This window comes from Carettochelys insculpta, chromosome 1, assembly GCF_033958435.1.
Source record: "Carettochelys insculpta isolate YL-2023 chromosome 1, ASM3395843v1, whole genome shotgun sequence".
In the NCBI taxonomy this organism is placed as follows: domain Eukaryota; kingdom Metazoa; phylum Chordata; order Testudines; family Carettochelyidae; genus Carettochelys; species Carettochelys insculpta.
The window spans coordinates 287944813-287968449 of NC_134137.1; the positions used below are offsets into that span (position 1 = coordinate 287944813).

Sequence of the window (23637 nt, forward strand, 5' to 3'; positions counted from 1 at the left end):
TGAGACAGGAGGAAACAGCTAAATCAAATGTTTTTATTTTATTTAATAGTCCTTAAATGAAGACAAAGTTCTCTCTTCGGAACATTAAGTGGAACACCAGAAAGTAAACAGAGTTCACTTACCTCACCAAGTTCTTCACATGTTCCAAAGGGAACAAGTGGAGAATTTCGGAAGAGTCTGTTAAACTAAGTAGCGTGCTCACAGCTTGGCAGACCACAAACAAGCCTCCTGGGCGCAGGGGGGAATGGGAACAAACTGTAATTATTTATCCACATCGAATTCCTATTCATAAGAGTGCTTTGGGATTGTCAAATGAGAGGTGGCACAGACATATACAGGATTATAATGTAATTTTACACACAGCAGCCCACAAATGACGTTTTCTTTTTATTTTCTAAGTGCAATAATTCCACATTTATCACCACCCATGATGGAAGTCTGAAGCAGAATTCTGCTCTGATCATTACAGCAGATCTCCATCTCGAACCACTGCTGTCCCTCAGCATGCAGAACACCCAGCTCATGCCTACACGAGGAGACCACAGTACCGAAATTAAGCTCTGCTCTGTGGATCACAGAGAATTTTGCTCAACAAATGGTGCTTGAGAAAACAGGAAGTGCTGTGAAATGTATTTCTGAAAAGAAAGGGGGAAGGCGCCTGACCAATGGGAGCTGCAAATCCAGCAGTTTTGGGCAGGGCAGAGGCTGTGTGCAGAGCCACCGAACCACGCTTCTGAGAGTGGCAGCAAGGACAGGATGATGCCCAAGGTGAGCGCCCCTCCCACTCCTGCCCAAGTCAGCACCCCAAATTTCTCCCAACTCGCTCCCAGAACCTGCATCCCCAACCAAACAACAGTCAAACCCTCATGGTTATTTCTCTGCATAGGAATAGCAGGGACACGTCACTACTCAGAAGAATCACAGATCTGGAAGGGACCACAAGAAGTCATCAAACCCAGTCCACTGCAGGATCTCTCACCCTCTCCAACAGATATTTACCTAATCTGCCCCAATCGTAACTGAACTCCCAACCCCTGGCTTACCAGCCAATGCTCTAATCACAGAGCTATTCTCTGACTCCCCAAAGAGCCAAGGCGGAGCCACATGCCAACTGGACTTTCTGTGAAGATGATCAGACATGCTGGTTTATAGACATTTTTAGCAGGCACAGGGCCAGATAACACAGCTTTAACTGTGCACTACTTTGGATACTTCTATGCAGACTGATAGCAGTAATGACAGATTTAATAGTCAGTAAGAATACGTACCTCTTACATAGCCCTTTTCATCCATAAACCTCAGTGCACTTTACTTATTAAGGGAACTTTTTCATACTTCTCTAAGGAGCTGAATTTTTTTAACCGCCACCCCCCCCAAAAAAAAAATTCTCTCTCTATATATAGAATTTTCATGCATACTTCCAATTAAATTGTAAGTTTTCTCTGGGCAATAGTTATAGAAAGGGCTCCAAATTTGTTAGTATGTGAAGCTATACATGCAAGCAAGCTATTTAGCTTTAGAATCACTGACACCACCACTGAGGCTGACAGGAAAATTCCAGACCTGGAGACAAAAAACGGTGAACACCACAGTAAAAGAATGCATGTAAAAATGTTATCACTCTCTTTTTGCTATAAGCTTGACTTTGAAAGCTCAGCTTAGCTCAGTTTTAATTTCTTTTACTCCCACATGCTTTCTTTTCTTCACCATCTGCCTCTCAAATTCTATCTCCCTAAATTCCTTGGTCAACCTCAGATTTTGAGGACTTCTGGTCCAATCACCTATGCCTGTCATGATATTTACTTCACCATTACATTATTACTTTGGATGGCATATGGTGTATTATTTCCTGTATATTTTTTTTTTCAACTTGCCTTTCATATTTCATTGTTCAACTTATTAAATCAAGGTACAATGAATGTATTAGTCATGGTTATGCCTTGTCTCTCTAGCATAATTGTCGTGTTACATCTTTTTTGTGACAATAAAAAGTTAACAAAAAACACAAGAGGGTTATAACTGACCTTTGTGGAGCCTTCCTCCATCAATAGCCCGGAAGAGTGATTCTACAAAACTTGTAACTGGTAACAGGATTTTTTCCTTGTCTATTGGTCTACCAAAACAAAGGTACAAATGTTGATGTGATTGCCCAAGTCAGACACTTGATGACACTGGGCCCTCTCTCACTTTTCTGCTATGTTAAATAGAGATTTCAAACAAATTGATTATTAGTAAACTATTTTGGTAAGACAATTCCACATTCTAAACCCCCTATCAATGATCACTTTCTAAGTCTCCCTTCCATGAAATGTTACTGCACAGACTGAGCATGCTCTTCTCCTTAGGGACTGACCCACCACCCTAAAGCCTCCATTTAATGCCAGCCAACATGACCTTCCGAACAGGAAGGAAAGCAATCTGGCGTTCGTAACCAGATCCGCTACAGACCTGCCAGAAAACCATGGGCAAGTCACAGTATGACTCTGTGCCTCTGTTTCCCTATCCATATAATGAGAGTAACAATACTTTCCCTCTCCTTTGCCAAGCACTTTGAGCTCTATATGTGAAAAACTTCAGGCATGCACTAAGTAGCATTATCATCAGATACAAGAAAACAAAAGCGTTAACACCTTCACCTAATATGAGGAAGTACAACAAGGGCAGCCCAGGGCTGTGAAAGATCAGTAACCTCTTCATTTTCTGGTAAGTGTATTAGAGATAGAATATGATCCAACACTGGCATTTGCTTCCTTTCTCCTTTTCTCTTACTCATCTGCTGTCTTGTATTGGATCTAAAAATAAAATCAAGCTTAATCAGTAACCTTTAAAAACAGCAGCTGAACCTTTCTATGGCATTTAAAATTACAGCAGCCCCTGCTAAGAAAAGGCTAAGCTTCACACTGACTTGGACAGTACACATTTTAATGGGATCTTTATGGTGCAAAGAATCACACAGTCATATCTAAAATGGAAAGCAGGAAATGATCCATAAAAGGTCACGTCAGTATTCAGAATTCCAGCAGAATTTGGGGCTTGCGCCTGTGTTGTAAAAACATGATTAGTCCATTGATTTTCAAGCATAAAAGAATGGTGTCTTTTTTGATACTGCTGTGTGTGTTAAAGGGATTGCTCCACATTTCCAACATGGCTGTCTGACCAGCCTTGCAGCAAATGTTTCCCAAGCAATCTGATTCTGTTCCTCAAAAACAAACCAGCTGCCCTCCAAGACCACTGCTTTTACGTTTGCCATAGATTACAAATCCCTCCAACTCCCAAGATGACGTTAAGAAAAGTCCTCCTTTTGATACCTAAGGGCCCTACCAGTTGCCCTGTTTAAACAGCAGTAGGTAGCTGTACTATCCCACATGGAGAGCTGGGACTGAACCGAGTAACCGCTCCTTGCTCACTCAAGGGAAGTGACTGCAGCAGTCTGCTTTCAGGTGTAAACTACTACCCTCATTTGCAGGCTCAGCTCCACTGTTAGTGCATTGGGATGGGGAGGGCAGTGACCCTTGGTTCCTCCCACTTCCCACCACTCTGCACCAGACAAGGAAGTAGTGTTGTGACCTCGTGGGTGGTGTACTCCTCTTACCCACTCTATGGTCAGATGAAGTATGGGTAGCCCATGCAGGGGAGCATACTCATAGCTGCTTACTGATCACAAGGGCCAAAGGAGAAAGAGCACACTGGAACTGCAGAGAATATGTTTTTATGAAATTTCAGTGAAATAAGACTGGAGTTGATAAGGGGGACTAATTTCTCCATCACAGGTAAAAAAATCAGCACTCCCTGGCAGAATGTATTATGAGAAATGATGAACTGTACAAAAATAGCTCCAGAATGGGAGAATCCTACTAATACTTACATACCACCTAAATGGTAACAAAAGAAGAATAGACCATAGGAGCGCATAGAATTCATCCCAGGAGAATATTTATTGTGACTGTGGCTACAGGTGCTTCATAATCATTTTTGGATATTTATATTATAGTGCCACCAGACATCCAAATCAGGATTTGGGACTTCCTGTGCTAAATAAAATGTTAAAGAAGATGTAGTCCCGATGCCCAAAGAGCTTAAAGTTCAAAAGACTAAGGAACATATGAAAGTCAGACTGGGGGAAGATTTACAAACAAACATACAATTTGATTTGTCTCTGCCTATTCTCTTGCTCCCGGTGTCTGAAGCAAAGAATACTAGGAAGACAACGTATTTCTACCTTTTTCTGAAGTGAGACAAAATCCTAAATGGAACAAAATAATCACACATCTACGTGTCAGAAATGTAGTAAGTATTTAAATGCCCAACTCTGCAGATTATTTCAAGTCCTCAATAAAAGGATGAAGACTAGGTGAATTGGCAGGACTAACACCCTTCTGTTTAGCAACACTACGTTTGTAACGAGAGCTCCCACGTAACAGTGTCTGTGCAGCATGAGGAGACTTACCCTACTGGTGGTTCTGTAAAAACAAGGGGATACTTTTCAAAAGCCATTGAGCCAACAGTGGGAGGTTCTGCTTTCTCCAGAATGAGTTTTGCCAAAATTGCCATGGCCTCATCTTTAGCTAGAGCGTCTTCTCCAGAGAAGCAGTCCTCAATGTATTCTAGAAAGCATGGAAGAAAATGCTGAAAGGAAACAAAACAAAACAAAACTAGATTAAATGAGCCTCTTCAATTCTGACCATGCAAACTGTAATATGAGACACTGGTGCCAGAGAAGCTAAGCTCTTTGGGATGAGTTGTCACAGTACCAAGGTCTCCTCTAGCACTGATGTGTCAGGTCACCAAGACACCGAGGCACCAATACCAGGGAACCCTTGATATGATGCAAAGACACTGGCCTATCCCAACTCCAGCCTCCCCGCACAGCTCAGCAACTCCAAGTTCAGCCCCCAATGCCTTGCAATGAACCATGCTCCCCTCAACAACATGCCCCTCCTCAGAGCCCCGGGCCACCATGATCAAGCCCTGCCCGCTAGACATCCCCAGTTCTCCATCTCAGCCTTTGATACTCCCCACCCCCTCCAGACAAATCCCAACCCCACAGCCTTGCACACATTCCCTTTCCCTACTTTCTCTCCATGAACACAAAGATCTGCTGCCTGTCACAGCTTCTGTTCCTTACTCATGGCAACAGAGACCAGACCTCAGCTAGGGAAACTAGCTGGCAGCTTTCGGGAGGGCTCTACAACTTGTCATAATAGGAACCCTATTTTATCTTCTCATTTACTGTCTCTTATGTTGAAAAGGGGGGATTGCCTTAAACCAGGAGCTCCTCTCTACACTCCTTGCAATTTTTCCATTTCCTTGTATGTAAAAAGGATCTGGAAAAGAGGTGAAAGATACCTGACATCCCCAGATTACTAATACCTCCATTTAGAAACCTCCCCCAATAACCAATTAGATATGAAAGAGTCACAAATTTCATCAATAAAATGCACGTTTGACGTAGGGATTGAAAATGTGCAGCCACAATGGACTTTCAGCTCCTCTCAAATGCAAAGCCATACAGTCCTGACTAGAGCCTGCCGTCGCCTTGACTGCTGTCCCACATCCTTCCTGCACCTTCACTAACCCAGCAGGTATCCCAACTTGTGTTATGTGGGCATTCAAATTTGCTAATTACAGCAATCCCATCCGGCTCTGAAAGTCTAGGAAACTATAAAGAAAAGACATATTTTTGCATTTTCTTTCTTCTGATAGTGACTCACACCCTCATTCACTCCCATCAGTCACATCAAAGTAACAGAAGAGATGGATAGTTCAAATATACATCAAATAAAAGTGACCTATCTCAAGAAAACATAAATACTGTGACTTAGCCAAGTGGAATAGTGTTTCTATGTTCTGCAGGCAAAACAACTCTACAGCAGACTTATTTTCCCCACCCAGAATCACAACCCCTTCTTTGCTCATCTGGCTACAAAATAAACAAATGAACGAAAACTTCACCTACCCGCTCAAACTGATTCATTGAAAATACTGTTTTGGAGAAATCCAAAAGGAGGCTTCTTTCAAACCCACTTCCAAATACCTGTCAAATGCAAATGAAGGGTTAGAAGAGGCATACAAGCAACCAGTGCTTAATTTGTTCATGAAGGGACTCAAGAAGTATGGCCTATGTTCCCCTAGTGTACAGTGTTTCTTAGTGCTGAAAGGAGTTACATATAAATATCTACCCCTTCCTGATCCTGCCATCACTTACACACATAAGTAACTCCAATGAGCATGAGTAGCCCCACTGAATTTCATGAGATTATTCACGCACAGGAGGCAGGATCAGGTCTTATGGGAAGAACTTGGCACAGTTGCCACTGTAGATAGGTAGAGAAATAATCCTACTAAGCCAGAAACCAACAAACATCAAAAACTGGACGCACTGAAAAACTCCACCCTTATTTCATTTCTGTTAAAGCCTTTTTGGGTTTCATCCTATTCAAGAAATCCAAGAGATGTATCACCATTGCTTTGTTTAGTGCTACAAAGCTATTTTTCCTACTGCACAACTAGTTGCTCGTAGTAATTGCATTATGTGCACGGTAGCTCATTCGAACCCAAATGTCCAGCTTAGATACTGAAACCTCATGTATGCTTCCACCAACAAAACAGATTAAAAATAAGCCAACCCTAGCAAAGCAGCACTGTGTTTGGGTCGAGTGGTGGCAGCAAGAGTGTTCAAATATACCTCTGACTTGCTTTAGAAAATATTGCCATGGTTGCTAAAGGGCCTGATAAAAAAGTCACTGAGGTCAAAAAAGACAGCACAGTTTAGGGGACAGGTCACCACACCAGACTGGGAGTCAGGGGACCTAGGCTCTAATTCCAGCCTTACCACCAACCTGCTGTACAAACTCAAGCAAATCACTTCACCTGTTTCCTTTTCTACTTAGACAGGGACTGTTGCTCACAACAGGGTCTGGCATAACAGGACTTCAATCTCAGCTGGTGCCTGTAGGCACTACTGTTGTACAAACAAACAACAACAGATTCAGGCTTTGGATCAGTCCCTGTGCAGGCCATGTGCATTGATTAAGGCTGGGAGTGGCTTGTACCACATTTGTGCAAAATGGGTGAGAGTAGCCCCTGGTGTGGTAATCAGATCATTCAGAGAGCAGTCTGTCATTCTTCTGTAGACACATGCACTGTTACCTTCTCAATGGCTTCCTTGGTCACAGCATCTGGTAGGAGAATATTCTTGGCAAGCAGTAAGACAGATACCACTCTGAGCAGCGTTGTACAGCAAGGGAGTGAGAGATGAGGGGTCTGTAACATTTTTGCTAATGTCTACAGAAAGAGAAAAGGACAATATCTCACACACACACTGCAAGACGGTGTCTCCCCACAGTAGTGCCACAGGGGGCGAGGACTTCTGTGAACATGCTCTTCCACAGCTGGCTCTGATTGCTGCCGTCCCTGCAGCAGCTGTTCATGACCACTTCTTCCCCTGCTCCCTCCCTTGCTCTCAGTGGAGGATTCATTCAGAGACGGACACCCATAAGGCCACAGTGAGATGGTCAGCATTAAGTTACACAGAGGAATTCCCATGGATTTTTCAGGGATGTCTCCCAAAGGTTGCCCAACCGACTTTGCCCCAACCTAGGGCCTGAACCTCGGCACACCCACAACACTGCGGGAGCAGGTGAGCATGCTTCAGCTGCTCTCGTTTCTCACCACCCCCCTCCGTGCACAGTTACCAAAAGGATGGGCTGACCCACCTTACAAACTGCTTCGGGTTGAGAGATTTTGGACCCACTTGTATGTTCTGCTAGGATCAAATACACTTGCAATATCCTTTCAATCTGTTCTGAGCTTTCACAGCAGTTGGCTTCGGTTATTTTCTCCTGCAATTCTAAGACTGATTCCTGCAAGAGTTTCACATGACTAATCAGATCTTGTCCTGGATAACACTGACATGAAGCAATTCTGGTAATTGCATGTTCCACTGCACCGACAAACTATTGCTAGCTTTCTTATTCTGAACCAACAAATTAACCTTTCTGGGAAAGGAAAAATATAGCAGAACAATTCCAATAATTAACATCTCACATCTCATGGATGGAAAAAACGTATCTCATTAGGTGAAGTGCTCCTTCCCAGAAAACGTATAGATGGCATAGCAAAAAGACAGAAGAAACAAATACCTTGTGATTAGCTACAGGTGAATGCTTGGAGCCAGATTCTGACCACAACTAATCATAACTTCACTGATTCCTGTGGCAAAATTATGGCCGTACTGAATTCAGTGGGAGTTTTGCTCTTGATTTCAATTGGGCCATGACTTCGCCCTTGTTGTATACGAATGAGAAATCAGATTCTGGTCCAGGGAATGCAAAAAAACTAATTATGTAAAACAACTCCTAAATGGGGAAGGTGAAGAAATGCTACTATGCTGATTGAGCTGGTAAGATAGGATAGGAAGGACTTTGAGTGGCTGCTAAAACCATGGCAGGGAAGCAGCTGTTACCTTTCCCAAATCCCACGCCATACAACACAGAATAACTGTCTTAGTTCAGTAACCATTGGGCTCACTGCCCTCACAGCTGAGGGGAGAGGCTTCTTTCCTTAGCCATCATTTATTTTAATGTTCCCTCTGCACCACCCACACCACACACCCTTCCTTTCACCTGCACAAAATGTTATACTTGGGGAGATCAAATCTATGGTCTGAAGTTAAAGAGGGAGAGATGTAGATTAGATATTAGGAAAAACTACTTCACCAGGAGGGTGGTGAAGCACTGGAATGTGTTGCCTAGAGAGGTGGTGGATTCTCCATCCCTCAAAGTTTTAAAGTCCCAGCTTGACAAGTCCTGGCTGGAATGACATAGTGGGGGTTGATCCTGCTTGAAGCAGGGGGCTGGACTAGATGACCTGCTGAGGTCCCTTCCAGCCCTATGATTCTGTGATCATCTTTTTTTCCAGCTTCTTAACAAAGAAAACTTACCTCCAGACACTTGAAAAGAACCTCAAAATGCTCCTTGTGGATATGCACTGCAGCCGATTTTACCATATGTTTGAAAGCTTCCCCAATAATAGCCCATGGGAGTTTAGCTTCCTTCTCTGTAACTGGTCCCAGTTTTAGCAGAATTGACTTTATAGCCTGAGGAAAGAAAACGCCAGTTGTGTCTTCATGCTTAGGAAAGAGATCAAAAAATTCTAAAATCCTTTAGCTTTAGCATATTTTTTTAATTGATAACATGATTTTTAAAAATATTATGGGGGATTTGGATCCTCTATAAAACTTGGGGTTTTTTTCCCACTCAATAGTAAATACAGTAAAAGATGCCAGGCATCTGCTCCACTGTTGGCCTCCCAGCTGGGGCCATAAGAGCAGGGCTGGTGGCATTGGCCCCACTCCAATATCCAAAACCCCCAGCTCCCTGGGGTGCTGGATAATAATGTTTCTACTGTATTTAAACCCAAAATGGTTTTACAACTTCTAAATCGATGCACACAAATGCACATCATCCAAAAAAAAATCATTTCAAAACAATAAATACTGCCCAGGATCGGCTAAAAGCAAAAATCTGAAAAGCCATCTTTAAAGGGATATCATTACATGTATTACATTATAATAAACAGCACAATTTACTCCTAAAATCCACTGAAGCAAACAGAAAGATGCATTGCTTTAAAGATGTATAAGATCAGGTTTGTGATGTCCTGTATCAGGACCTTTAAAATTTTGTCACTTTCCACTTGGCTTGCATGCTTAGGTTGTTTACCTGTTCCGCACAGGAATGAAACATGCTCCTGACTCCCTTGCACATCTCAAAGAGTAATTGTCCCACACCTTCTACTTTTTCTGGGTGCTCGCCCAAGTCAAGAAACATTAAATTGAAGAGTGCATTTTTATCAGAAACCTACAAAACAAAAGCCAGAGAGAAAAAAAATCACCTTAATCAAACCCGTCAAATGGAAAGAGATAATTTCATGACTCCTGACAGTACCATCTTACTCCTGTACACCACTCTCCAACTCAGACTCATTATCTCTAGAATTACATAACGTAAATTGAAAGGAGAGGAAGGGACAGATCCTCAGCTGCTGTCGCTCTGTGTATGGTAAACCCTTGATTTTTACGGACCTCAATTTAGCAGGCTTTGGGAACAACGGACCCTGAAGTCTGCTTAACTGGGGCCTGTAAAATGCGAAATTCCCCCCCACCTTCCCCGCCAATGGACTTACTGTTGCACAGCCACATTCTCCTCCCACCAGGCTTTTGCTGCTGTGCGCAGCAGGGCCACCAGGCGTTGTGTGCCATGTGCAGCAGGACCTTTCCCAAACTGCGGGGCCACCAGCAGCAGCGGTGGGCTCTGGCAGCTCCTCCTGGGGCAGTGAGTAGTAGGCAGTTTTTGTGGGGGGAAGGAGCTGGGGGAGCCTGGCGGGGGCAGGTCACAGTAAATCCTCTGATTTAACAAGCGTCCGGGTTTAACGGACACCCCTGCCCCCACTAGTATGTTAAAATTGAGGGTTTACTGTATTTCCATTAACAACGTCCATTCAAGTCAATGGGATTTAAGTGTATGCTAGAGATTTGATGAACAAGGACAGGATTACTCACATGCTTAATGTTTAGAACCTGACAAATATTTCGCTGAATTGAGATCATAATGAGATGTCATATTGGGTAAGTGGTAGTAAATTAGTCACTGTAACACTAAGGCAGCCATGTCCAATAGGAATTCAAAGCTGGCCACACTTCTTTCCATATTTGCCACCATTATATTATAGAAAACTTCATTAAATAATATTAGAAAAATAAATACTTTCTGGCCTTTGCATCCACACAACACTGAGATGATGTAATAATATCAGACACAAGTACGGCAACACAACTCATTGCAGCACAGAAAGGCTAACAATGGAAAGGCTTTGAACCACCCATAGCCTGTAACGACCACCCCCGGCGCAGCTGGGAATGATGCAGCTCCTGCTGTTCCCTGTGAGTAGTGCACAGACAGCGGTGCTGCCAGCATGTGTTAGAGGGTGTAATATCAAACCCCCCTCCTTGCCAGGCCCTAAAGTGCTCCCCTTCAGTGAGGGCAGTGTCAGTGCCCACAGGGTTTCCCCACTGGCTGCCAGGCTGCCTTGCCTAGGTGAGCGCAGGGATGAATCAGGCGGCGTCTGGGCTGGGGAAATGTAAGAGCGTGCGTCAGTGCCTGCAAACGCACACAGGTATGTGCGGCAGCATGTAAGAGTTGGCTGCACCTCTGCTAATTGTCTTGAGCACATGTGACAAATTCAAAGAATTATTATTTCTTATGAGTTAGGTACGCGGGCATTCGCCACAATGCAGTGTCCTACCCACCCTATGTGGTGAGTGGCGAATGTACTGAACACTGCAGCACTAAGGACTATGCTTGGTTCTAAGAAAAGGACTGGATCGTTGTAAGTCAGAATTCAGTAATGAAGTATCAGCTTGATGCTGCAGACACACCGAACATTGCTTGAATTTCTGCACAAGATTTTCAAAATCCTCAGTTTTGGTTGTCCAAAATATGGCTCCTTAAAAGGGGCTGAATTTTAGGGATGAGGGATCAGGTCTTTCTGCAAAATCAGGCTCCGTTAAGGTGTCTCAAGTTGGGCATCCAAAATTCAAGATAACCAAATTCACCAGTCACTTTAGAGAACCCTGGCTTTTGCAGATATTGGCTTAGTCAACACCAAATGACTACAAATCTATTCCCTACTCACCAAAATGATGGCAGTCTAATGTTAACTTAGCTAGAAAAATTATATACGCAGATTTTCTGTGCTCAGATGAAGATTCATGGAATCTGTAAATACTGCAGCAAAAAGTCACAAGCCATCATTTTTGAAAAAGCCATCATTTTTCATCAACACGACATACAAAAATCTTTGGGCCCTATCCTACCACACCCACCAGAGATCCTCTCTCCTTATCAGGGATTCTATGCAAATGCTGGAAAGGTGACCATGAGCATTTCAGATACACGTTTCTTTAAAAAAAAAAAAATCAACCACCATATATACAGTCAGGGCCTGCTCCTGTGAGGAGGTGGACACGTTCAGTTCCCGCTATGTTAGCTATAAATGAAGACTTTTGTCACTGAATAAAACAAAACAAACCCCTCAAATGAGAAGAATGCTAGCTCGTGGCTTCTTAGCCCTTTTGTTCTTCAGGGGTCACCCACGCTCACTGCGTTACAGCTTTGCTCAGCATTGGTTAGCTTGAAGCCAAAGGCCGCTGTGCCAAACAGTTAGTCATGTTAGTAACCCATCACCTACCTTCCTCATTAGAAAGGTGAAGCTTTCTGCAGCAAAGTTTCTGATGTGTGATTTGTTGTGTGCCAACAAGGTGCTGTATAAACTACAAAGACAACAGGCAATTAAAACCATTTAACTCACACTCAGCCAGGGAGAACTCAACAATAACTATCTGTTAAACAGACAATTAATTCTAAAGAGTCAGAGAGACATCTGCATCAAAATTAATCTAGTGACAGTAAACCAGTGAAACTTACCTATATATATTGGTCATATCCTTCACCATCAGTCTCCACAGGTATTTGTAAAGGTAGGAAAGAGCAGTAAATGCCCATTCTAACAGCTCTGTGTCCTGGGTATCCAACAACATGGTGATGGCCAGAAAAAAGTCTTGAAAGTGAGGGTAGAAGTCTGTCTGGAGATCTCTAGCCAGTTGTACCACTAGGCTAGATTTCAAATGAAAGTCAGTGTTAGCATGTGTAAAACGCTACATAAGCTACAGCTCACTGCCTGTGTGTGCAAGTATACTGCAAATTCACAAGGCTCTAGCAGGTGTACAGTATGCAGATTCTTTGGAAGAACAATTGTCCCTGTCTCTTATGGGAACACCACACAAATTACCTTGAATGAAAGGCAGGGTGGGGGAGTTGAACTGAAAACCAACCAACCAGCCAACCTCAAAGAATTTTACGTTTAGGTGGCTGTAAGAAAGAGACTCAAACCCAAGAGCAGCCATGAAGATGCCAGTGACATAATATGCACTCACACTAGCATGCTTCTTGAGTTACTGCAGACGTGCATTTAGTTATAGCCTAGGAATATTTTTGAAAGTAAATCTTAGAATGCCATTATAAGAGACACAGAAATATCACTGGTATGTCTCTCTCTCTCTCTCACTAATGTGCACAGTGCAATTTCTCTCTCAATGATAACAAGGACACGTACACCACATTTTGGATGTGATTTACACACTTTTCTTTCTGACACAAAGACAGTGAATTTATTTTACAGTGTGTACTTACTCCAAAAGGGGCTGATACGCAAGACTGTTTTTCACTTGCAAATGAGTCTTCAAGCTCTGCACTATGGCACCCTGATAATATACCAGCTGGTTGAATGACTGGCATTTGCTGGCCACTTCTTTGTAGAATTTCACTGGGCAGAATACAAAGGAACACTTAAGAACTGTCCCCTAGTTAGTGGTAAACATAAAAAACCTTAAAGAGAAAAACGATTCCTCTACAGACCCATCCAAAACCTACTGGCATTGATGGAGAGACTCCTAGTGATACCAGTGAGCTCTGAATCAGGACCCTAATTCCCACGTGTTAAACAACAGATATTCTAGGTAAACAAATTCCACCTTGTAAAGCATGATGTCATCACGCAACAAGTGCCTGTGATAGGGCGCTGGGAAAAGGGCTGCAGATCCAGCCCTTGGCCATGCCTGCTTCTCATTAGAAGAGCAAATTAGAGCAAGCAGGAGAGAACCTGGCCTAATTGGGGTTGTGGGGACAGCTGCTACCATATTAGCCTGGGCCTGCATAAAAGCCTCAGGGGAAAGAAGCAAACAGACAGCTCCCCTTAGCTGGTGGAGGGGTACACGTAAGGTGACATGGTAGTGGGAACTTGCTTGTAAGTCAACTGCAACAGCAATAACTGAATCCAGGGTGTGTGAATGACTCTGTGGATCGAGACACAGCCACAGCAGCCCCATTACAGTGTGAATGAATTATAAACAATTTACTATGAAGAGATACCAGAGTGCTCTGTGAGGTTCAGGTCTCTCCATTTCTGCAGCCCTCCATAAAAGTAGGTTTCAACCTCCTGCCAGAAACCAAGATCATGAATTAGCTAAATAGCCCCAAATAAAAACTGCACAGAAGGCTCAATAGATTAAGCCCGATCAAATGTCTCAAGCATCTGAGATATTTCTAAAGAAGTGCTGATGACCTGGCTTCAAAATATCATCAATTGCCAAAGCATATTTAACGTTTAAAATACATGGCCAGATAATGCACAGGCCAATAAGCTCCACAGCGTTTTATTACAAGAGACTGTAAAAGTAATGCTATTGATGTGCACAGAATAGACTTCAAGATTTTGCTGCTATTTCACAGCATATTTATTAAATCCCTGTAAGTGCTTACAGGTAAGCACGGTGAGTTCATCCCATTAATATCAATGGGGTTATCCATTGTGCATACATCTTTACAGGATTTGGACTTTACTTGATCCATTACTTTTTGTTCCCCAACATACAAATACACTCATCCCTTGTTAAACGAGTACTTTATTTATGAGGGACACATTTACTGACTTTTTTTCATTGGACAAGTGAACTCTCCCTGCTAATACGAGACTTAGCCCTTCCCAACGGCTCCAACCTGTCGCAGCTTGACCCCCCCACAGGCCCCGCAGACCCAACATGCTGCAACCCCCCACCGACCCCCACGCACACAAACCACTGAAGCCTAAACCCCCGCATTCCTGAACCACTGCAACTTAAACCCCCCACCAGCCCCCACGCACCCAAAACGCTGCAGCCTAACCTTGCCGGCCTCTCAGACCAAAACTGTTGCAGACTTAACCCCCGCCCGGCCAGCCTCACAGACCCAACCTGCAGCAGCTTGAAACCTGCTCCCCCACCCCACCCCACCCACGCCAACCCGCCACCAACTTTTAACCCTCCCTCCTACTAATGTCCCCAAATTGCCCCCAGCCTTTAAACCACCACAACCCCAGGCTCACTTGCCTTTCAAAAGCAGTGCCATCTGCTGCCACTCTGAGCACTTGGGACTAATCAGAGACTGTTACACATATCTTAATGGGAATTTAGTGTCCCTCTTACGAGTTTTCCCCTACGAGCAAAAAGTTAGGAACCAATTGTGCTCGTACAGCGAAGGATGAGTGTATGAAACATGGGCTATGTCTACACTAGCCCCGAACTTCGAAATGGCCATGCAAATGACCATTTTGAAGTTTACTAATGAAGCGCTGAAATACATATTCCGTGCCTCATTAGCATGTGGGCGGCCGCAGCACTTCGAAATTGACGCGGCTCGCTGCCGCACAGCTCATCCAGACGGGGCTCCTTTTCGAAAGGACCCTGCCTACTTTGAAGTCCCCTTATTCCTATCTGCTCATAGGAATAAGGGGACTTCAAAGTAGGAGAGGTCCTTTCGAAAAGGAGCCCCGTCTGAATGAGCCGCGTCAATTTCGAAGTGCTGCGGCTGCCCGCATGCTAATGAGGCGCTGAATATGTATTTCAGCGCTTCATTAGCAAACTTCGAAATGGCCATTTCGAAGTTTGGGGCTAGTGTAGACACGGCCATGGACTTGCAAAAGTTCCTAAATGCTTAAGTCTCTTCTGAAAATGGGGCTTAGTTGTCTATACGGAGCAATGCCTACATATCTTGAGAAAATCTGAACCTCGGGAAATATTCATTTCTGAAGTGCTCTGAGATCCTCAATTTTATTATAAAATTGCCAAATTATTATATTCTTCTCACCTCAGCATAGCTCCCCGTCCTGTCAATCCGATGAATAATATCAATATTAACATTGCCTAAGCGCTCAGAGAAGGTGAGAAACTGTAAAACAAGAACAAAAGTTAAATGTTTCCTTTGCTCTGTTTATGTTAGAATTGCCCCTTTTAAATTAGTTCCAGTGACACGCACAAAAATGAAACTGTTTGTAATAGTCCTATAAAACCTGGGTAGACGCATTCAGAATATTATTTATTTATATTTGTAATTTATATTTGTAATTCAAATTATATTGTAATATGTACCCTTGTAAACCAAAACCTGACTCCATATTGTAACTAAGGTTCCATTTTGATAAGATACTCCATTTTATAAGGCTCTGGTGAAACTAAAACTTTACTGTATGAGATGTGTCAATGGGGTATGAATTGTATAGATTTCTGAATGGGGTATGTGTGATGGGATTGAGCCTCAACACCAGCCTGTCCTGATGATCAAACACCAGTTCTCCCTCAGTGGCTGAACAGTGCAGACAAAACCCTGAAGGTGAGAAAAAGATCCCCCCTGAAGAGAAAAGAACAAAGTCTCATTAAGGAGAAGAGGAAGGTCATGTCGAAACACTGAGGCAGCATGACACAGCAGGACCCACAGGCTTCAATCTAAGTTGAAGCCTATAAAAAGAAGGGGTGAGATGGGAAGACCTTTGGGTGACGCTCTGCTTATAACATTGAAGAGCACTGGTGCGCGCCCAACAGAGACCCAGCCCTTCTTCGTGCCCGGCTTTCCTTGCCAGTTAGCAGCCACAAGCTGCAAACTCAAGCCACGGAATCAAGCTACGCTCAGAACTGGTAACTATACAGCAGCTGCAGAACAGAGAGAGAGAGAGAAAGTGTATGTGTGTGGGGGGGGGTGTATGTGAGAGAGAGAGAGAGACTGAAGACACTGCTTTCAGGGGAAATTGTCAAATAGAAATAAGCTAAAAATCCAGTTTACGTAAATAAACCTGTTATGTATATATACACAAACACAGAAAAAGACAGAGTCTGGTTTTATGTCAATGAAATCAGTCTTTTTATTTATTTAACTGGGAGAGTGGACAGAAATATTTGCCTGAGGTGTTTATAGCCAAACTCTGCAGCACCTGTTAATGCAGGAGAACAAAAACAAAGCCCCAAAGCAGACAACTGTTTCATTTTCTAAGTGGGTTAGCGCACACTTCAGCAAGCTAAGAGGATAAATGGAGGGTGGGAAGGAAAGTAAACATTAGATTTTTTTTAAACGAGTATAGTTTTCCGTACTCGGCTCTTCTAACACCTAAGTACCATAGGGCAACAGGGCCAAGCCACAGCTCTGGAGCTGCATGCTGCTCCTTTACAGTTAAAGTGCAGTTCACAAGGCCCACATCTTTCCACCTTCTCCACCTACCAGATCAGGGGGAAAGGAGCTTGGGCTACAGCAGGTGTTAGGGGCATCTGCCCAGCAGGGGAGGAGAGAAGAGAGTAGGAAATCTAAGTGCATCAGCAGGCTTCATCCTTGCCATCACTGAAGGCCCAAACCCCAGCAGTCATCTATTGGAGCATAGAAGCCTGTAGCCCAGTAGTTCCCAAATTTTCAGCATCACCCCCTGCCTTTAATATATATATAGATATAGATATAGATATAGTTGAAGATACACATCTCTTAGAGCTAGAAGGGACCTCAGGAGGTCATCTAGTCCAGTTCCCTGCTCTCTTGACAGGACCAAGCACCATCCCTGGCATCTATTTGCCCCAATCCCTAAATGGCCTCCTCAAGGATTGAACTCACAACTCCAGGTTTACCAGGCCAATGCTCAAACCACTGAACTATCCCCTTTGATTTCTGAGACACCCTTCTGCCCGCCCACCTTTTCTTTAACATCATCCAACCCCCCCCTTCTAAAAAATTTAATTTGTAATTTAAAATAAACACAAACATTTGATATAAAAATGTTAATTAAAATAAAAAATAAGCACAAATAGTTTTTCTTGGCCCCTTGCAGATGCCCTGTGCCAGTCGCCAGAGCTGCTCATTCCAGAGCCCTCCTGAGACCTGTGCTGCCAACCTGTGCTGCCAGAGCCACCTGCCCAAGCTCTGTGCCACCGGGGCCAGCTGCCAGCCCACTGGCCAACCAAGCCTCACGCTGCCAGGATGAGCCACCCGCCCCAGCTGCAGGCCAGCTGCCTGAGCTCCATGCTGCCAGGGCCAGCCACCAGCCCGAACCACCCAAGCCCTACAATGCCTGGGCCGGCTGCCCTCCCACAAGCCTGAGTCACCTGAGCCCCGGCCAGCTGCCAGCCTGAACTGCTTTAGCCCTCCAATGCTAGGGCCAGCTGCCCAAGCCTCAACAAGTCCCACAAGCCAGCCGTCCGCTTGAGCCCCACAAGCCTGGCAAGCCACCCACCCAAGCCCATTCCTTCCCACAACCCAGGTACCACCAGCCCCCCGTCTGAGCCCATCCTCCTCCCACACTCACTCACCTTTGCAGGAGGCAGCTAGCTCCATGTGGGTCTTTGCCAGCTGCCTGCTTTTTACAGCGGCTGTGCCAGGTCACCCACATAAAATGGCAAGGCCTGAGAGCTGGAAGCAAAGGCCGGCTCTTCCTTTGGGTGGGAGGAAATAATGGGGGGGGTCGGGTTGCCTCATGCCCCCCCCGAAGTTCTGCACACCCACCAGTTTGGGAAACCCTGCTGTAGCCCCACAACCCTGCTGTGGGGCAAACACCCCGAGTCCTGACAGCTGTACCCAGCTCTTAAATTTCTGAAGATTATCATATGTGGCTAAGAGTATGTTTGGCCATCCCAGCCATAGAGCACAGTCCTGACTTAAGTAATGTCCACACAGAATCCCAATGTCTTCAATGGATGGGATAGGGTAATGGACAGGTAGGGGAACAGAGGACGTGCCAATTAGCTTGCATGATCCCAATTAATAGTAACACTGTCTATAATTTTATAAGTAACACACAAACTTTTAAAAGATTATCATGTTCATAATTTTCTTCAGTTATCAAAACATGATTCCTCTACCTGTGTTTATAAAAATACTAATGACTAGTTGTATTTCAGTGTAAGGTGTCTTTCCAAAACAAAGAATTAAAGCAGATATTTTGCATCTTTCAATTAAACATTGTTTTAAACAGACACTATTTGTATTTATTTTAAAATAATTTCTGACCAAGTAGTCTTTAACTTTTTTTAATTTTTTTTTCTGTTGGGGGTAGAGGGGTAAATATCCTTCTAAAATACTCTATTGAGGGTTTTCTCATCCTACTCTGTACACAGGTATTCTTGGCTTTTTTTCCAGCAAGGGACACACACTGACTGACTTGGGGAATGGTGAAAATGACTGTTTGAAATGTTGTCAAATACACAAAGTAAACAAACTAAACTATTAGCAAAACTTTTTTTTGTTTTGTTTTGATATCTCTTTTTACTTAGACCAACAGTAAGAATTAAACCTTCAGACAAAAAAAATGAGTTAATATTGTCTCTTTACACATCAGTTACATCACTTAGAAATCCTTTTTTAGACTATTTACATTAAAGAGAGTATAAGGGCTGTTATATATTCCTGCAAAACCCTCAACAAAATACAAGGTTTGTGAAATCAACTCAGAAAGATGAATCCGAAAGGTTTCCTGGGGTCAAATCGTGCCATATAGCAGACTACCATAAAAGAAAAATATGCTAATAGCACACGTAGAGTGTTCTATATGTTAGCATGTACAATATTCTAATCATGTAGACACCCCAAAACCCTGGAAGAAACCTTTTTAGACTCAGGCTATGTCTAAACTAGCCCGGCAAATTAAAAGGCTGAGGGTGGATCTTGCAGGGTTTGATTCTGCGTGTCTGGCAGAGATGTGTGAAACTGACCTTTCGGGGTAGCAGTCAACCCCTGTATTCCTTATGAAAGGCAAGGAGTAAGGGAGGTTGACAGGAGAAACTCTTCCGTTGACCTTCTTTAGTAAGGACAGCCAAGTAATCCAAGCGCGATTCTAGCTACGTAACTGCTGTAGCTAGAATTGCATATCTGCAGTTGACTTACTTTGCCTAGTGTACACACAGCCTCAGAACATGAGTGGACAGGGACGTGTATGCCACCTCTTTACCACTTTCATCTTTACCCCCCACAAAAGGAACAATATTAAGCTCTTATGATTTTGTGGAGATGGGGCCCACACTAAATCATGTAGAAGTTCCCCTTTAGGTGTGCCAAAAGGATGTTGTCTCCAGCCACACCTTCAAAATAATAAGGTTTTTCTACACTAGAAAAGTTTGGAAAAAAATTGCTCACCTCAGTTGTGCTCCACCAATGGTGATAACATTAGACGCCCAAGCACAAAGATGCTCAAAGCATCAGCCTGACTGACCCTCACACAAAACACATAGGTTGCCATGACAGTCCTCCAGGAATTAAAAATTAAACTTGCAGGAATTCATCCAGCCAAAGCTGGCAACCCCAAAATGTCACCATGATTATAAAACTAAAGCTCCCAGTGGCCATCTACACTAGACCAGCATTTCCCAACTTTTTTTTTTTTTAAAACAAAGTGCCCCTTTTTCAGAAAAAATGGCCCCGGTGCCCAGTACCCACAATTTTCAGTCAGACAAATTTTGTTCTACCATTGCAACCCCAATGATTTGTTCTAATTATGCAGACACCCCAAAACCCTGAAAGAAACCTTTTTAGACTCAGGCTATGTCTAAACTAGCCTGGCAGATTAGAAGGCTGAGGGTAGATCTTGCAGAGTTCGATTCTGCATGTCTGGTACAGATGTGTGATGTGTTTAAACAACTGAATCATAACTGGTTCATTGGAAGAAATTGCCTCTAGGCAATAAATTTGCTGTCCTACATATGTCTGTGCAAAAAGGATAAATAAAAAAGATGAACTCAAAAATAAATACAATTTTTATTCATTAAAAAAGGTTGAGAAATACTGATTTAATGTACCCTCTGGAAGAGCTCCGTATGCCCCCAGGGATACACACATCCCTGGTTGGAACCACTGCACTAGGCAACCTTCAGAAAAGTTACCCAAAAAGTGACTTGAGTCACAGTGCAGCTGCTTCCCCTTCTGGCTACTTGAATACAATAAAGATAGAATGCTTATGTGTGCACATGCATACTTCTACTCAAGTAGTTTCCCAATGGACACTGGTGACTTGTACTTAAGTACAAACCCCTCCTCCCGCAGCAAGTGTACGTAAGTGACTTTTTGGGTACTTTTCCCACCTCTGCCAATCTTACTAGCGCTAGCAGAGCTGAACAGCTATTTCCAATGGCCCCTTTAAAAAAAAAAAAAAGTCCCTAACATGGATGAATATGCAGATTCCTTATAGTGTCTATGCTAGGAAAAATGGTACCCGCTTTCCCCCAGTGCAGGCAAAGCTGTGCTCAAATGAAGGCGCAGCCAGGCACTCAGAGCCAAGGAGGCAGCTACTACATTCGCTCTCCTGTGCTCTGAGAGCCTGAGGACCCCTGCAGGGCTGTTGCTTTGGGTTCCCCGCAGCCTGCGCCCGGGGCCGTAGGGACGGGAAGGAAGAACGGAGAGGAAGAAGCCCAACGCGGCCTGTGGTGAACAGCCGAGTCCAGTGACGTGCGCCTCGCTCCGCGGTTCCTGCCCATGGGGCGGGGTCGGGGCACGCGCCGGAGAGAAGAGGCCGCCCAGCAGCGCGCTTACAGGAGACCCGCTTCACAGCCAGAGCCCGGCCCGTCCCGTCCCGGCCGCGCACGTGGGCTTCACCACAAGAGACAACCCCAGACTGCCATGGCGGCGGCGGCTGCTGGGGGAAGAGCGGGCGCCTCCCCCGGGGAGCAGCTCCTTAACCCGCCCCGTGCTGCACCCCTCGGCCCACTCCGGGCCCCCCACGCGTGTCGGAAGAGCGGGCGTGGCCGCCACTCACCCGGTGCGTGTTCTCGGCCTTGTGCGAGGGGGGTTTGGGCTTCATGGTTCCGAATCCGGGCGCGGCAGCCGGAGGGCTCCGGGACTCTGGCACACGTGCGGGCCTAGCTGCTGGGCGCCGCCATCAGCCGAGCCAAGGCCGGGGCGGGGGAATGGGCGGGGCTGCCTGGCGATCCGCCTCTCCCGCGACGCGACGCGACGCGCCCCCCGGCAGGGCCCTGCCTGCCCAGCGCGCTCTGCGCCTCGCCTTAAGTTCAGATGTGCTCGAGCTGCCACTTCCCTGTCTTGCGCCAGCAGCCTCTGGTTCGGCCTCCCTCTTGCCGAGCTCTGGTGCCTGGGTGCTCGGGGCAGTCCTGGAGGGCGCCAGTGAGGGGTCTGGGCAAATAGACTGAAAAAAAAAATTCGGTCTGGGATGATGATTGGCCCTGCTTTGAGTGCAGGGGACTGGACTGGCTGAGCTCTCAAGGTCCCTTGCAGCTCTGTGAGCGAGGTGGAGGTACGGCAGCTCCCAACTCCATCAGCCTCTAGCTTGCAGCCACCTGGTCCTGCCAGTTCTTTAACAGCTGCCCTGTAAACTGGCCACCTATCCAAGAGGTGTTAGTACCATCAACTTGCCTGTGGACAAGTGGTCGTCCAGCTCTGTACCTGGGGCAGCAGAGTTGCCCGGCAGCATCCCAGGCTTCTGAGCAGTCCTCTTTAGGACAGCGCTGCTCACCCTAGTAAGGGAGGGGCCTAGAAAAGGTGGCCTAAAAATTACCTGCCCTACAACAATAACTGGCCAGCAAGCTGCGGCTGGCAGTTCAACCCTACTTGCGGTCGAAACCACAAGAAAAATTTGAGAAAACTTACCATTGGTGTATGGAATGTTCGTACTCTCATGGATCAAGAAGTTGTTGCAAGACCTGAGAGAAGGACAGCTCTCATTGCTTGTGAACTAGCCCGCTATAACATTGATATAGCAGCATGAAGTGAAACAAGATTGGCTGGGAAAGGTTTCTTGAGTGAACCAGGAAGTGATTATACCTTCTTCTGGAAGGGTAAGACTGAGGCAGAGGATAGAATACATGGAGTCGGCCTGGCAATAAAAACCTCATTGATGCGTGAACTCCCAGACCTTCCAGTGGGTATCAATGAAAGATTGCTGAAACTACGCTTCCCGCTAAACGCCAAACATCATGCCACCATCATCAGTGCATATGCACCCGCTCTAACATGCCCTGACAACTCGAACAATTCTATGAAGATCTCGACAGACTGATCAAGGCCACACTTGCAACACTCAAACTACTCCTACTTGGAGATTTCAATGCCCGAGTCGGGGCTGACAACGAGAACTGGAAAGGAGTAACCAGGCCACATGGTGTAAGCAAAATGAACAACAATGGACTACTCCTTTTGAGCCTTTGTTCTGAAAATGACCTGACTATCACCAACACACTGTTCCGACAAGCGGATAAATACAAAACGACATGGATGCACCCTAGGTCTAAACAGTGGCATCTGATAGATTATGCCATTGTCAGAAGGCAAGACATCCGAGACGTACTGATCACCAGAGTAACGCGAGGTGCAGAGCGCTGCACAGATCACAGATTAGTCAGGATGTCTCTTCTACTTTACATCGCTCCCTCTCGGCACAAATGCCTTAAGCATGTGCAACGTGCTTTTAACTTAGCCAAACTGAAGGATGCCCAATGTTTAAACAATTTTCAGAAGAGTCTCGATGACAAATTAACATCCCATGGTCAACTGGTCAGTAGTGTAGCTGAAAAGTGGGATCAGTTCAAGCAGATAGTGACTGACATAGCAATAACATCGCTTGGACCAAGGAAAAGAATACATCAGGATTGGTTCGATGAGAACCAAGAACAAATATGTTCAGCACTGGAAGTAAAGAGAAAAGCCTTTATTGAATGGCAGAATGACCCCTGCTCAGCCTCCAAATGGGACCATTTCAAGCACCTTCAGAGCAAAACACAGAAAGACCTCTGTC

General features: G+C 44.8%; 1 protein-coding gene across 1 annotated transcript in view; it reads right to left on the reverse strand.

Annotated features, from left to right (window-relative positions):
• UTP20 (UTP20 small subunit processome component) overlaps positions 1–21790 on the reverse strand; it is a 94330-nt gene extending 72540 nt beyond the window's left edge. The window contains exons 1-15 of the mRNA XM_075011254.1: positions 21646–21790; positions 15741–15821; positions 13989–14055; positions 13251–13383; positions 12486–12674; positions 12250–12331; positions 9723–9860; positions 8942–9097; positions 7716–7862; positions 7150–7284; positions 5957–6034; positions 4448–4626; positions 2637–2792; positions 2025–2113; positions 123–228 (exon numbers count right to left, since the gene is read on the reverse strand). Of these exons, the coding sequence (XP_074867355.1) occupies positions 123–228; positions 2025–2113; positions 2637–2792; positions 4448–4626; positions 5957–6034; positions 7150–7284; positions 7716–7862; positions 8942–9097; positions 9723–9860; positions 12250–12331; positions 12486–12674; positions 13251–13383; positions 13989–14055; positions 15741–15821; positions 21646–21690 (1781 nt within the window). The 5' untranslated portion in view covers positions 21691–21790. The remainder of the gene's footprint in view (positions 1–122; positions 229–2024; positions 2114–2636; positions 2793–4447; positions 4627–5956; positions 6035–7149; positions 7285–7715; positions 7863–8941; positions 9098–9722; positions 9861–12249; positions 12332–12485; positions 12675–13250; positions 13384–13988; positions 14056–15740; positions 15822–21645) is intronic.
• Between the last annotated feature and the right edge of the window lie 1847 nt (positions 21791–23637).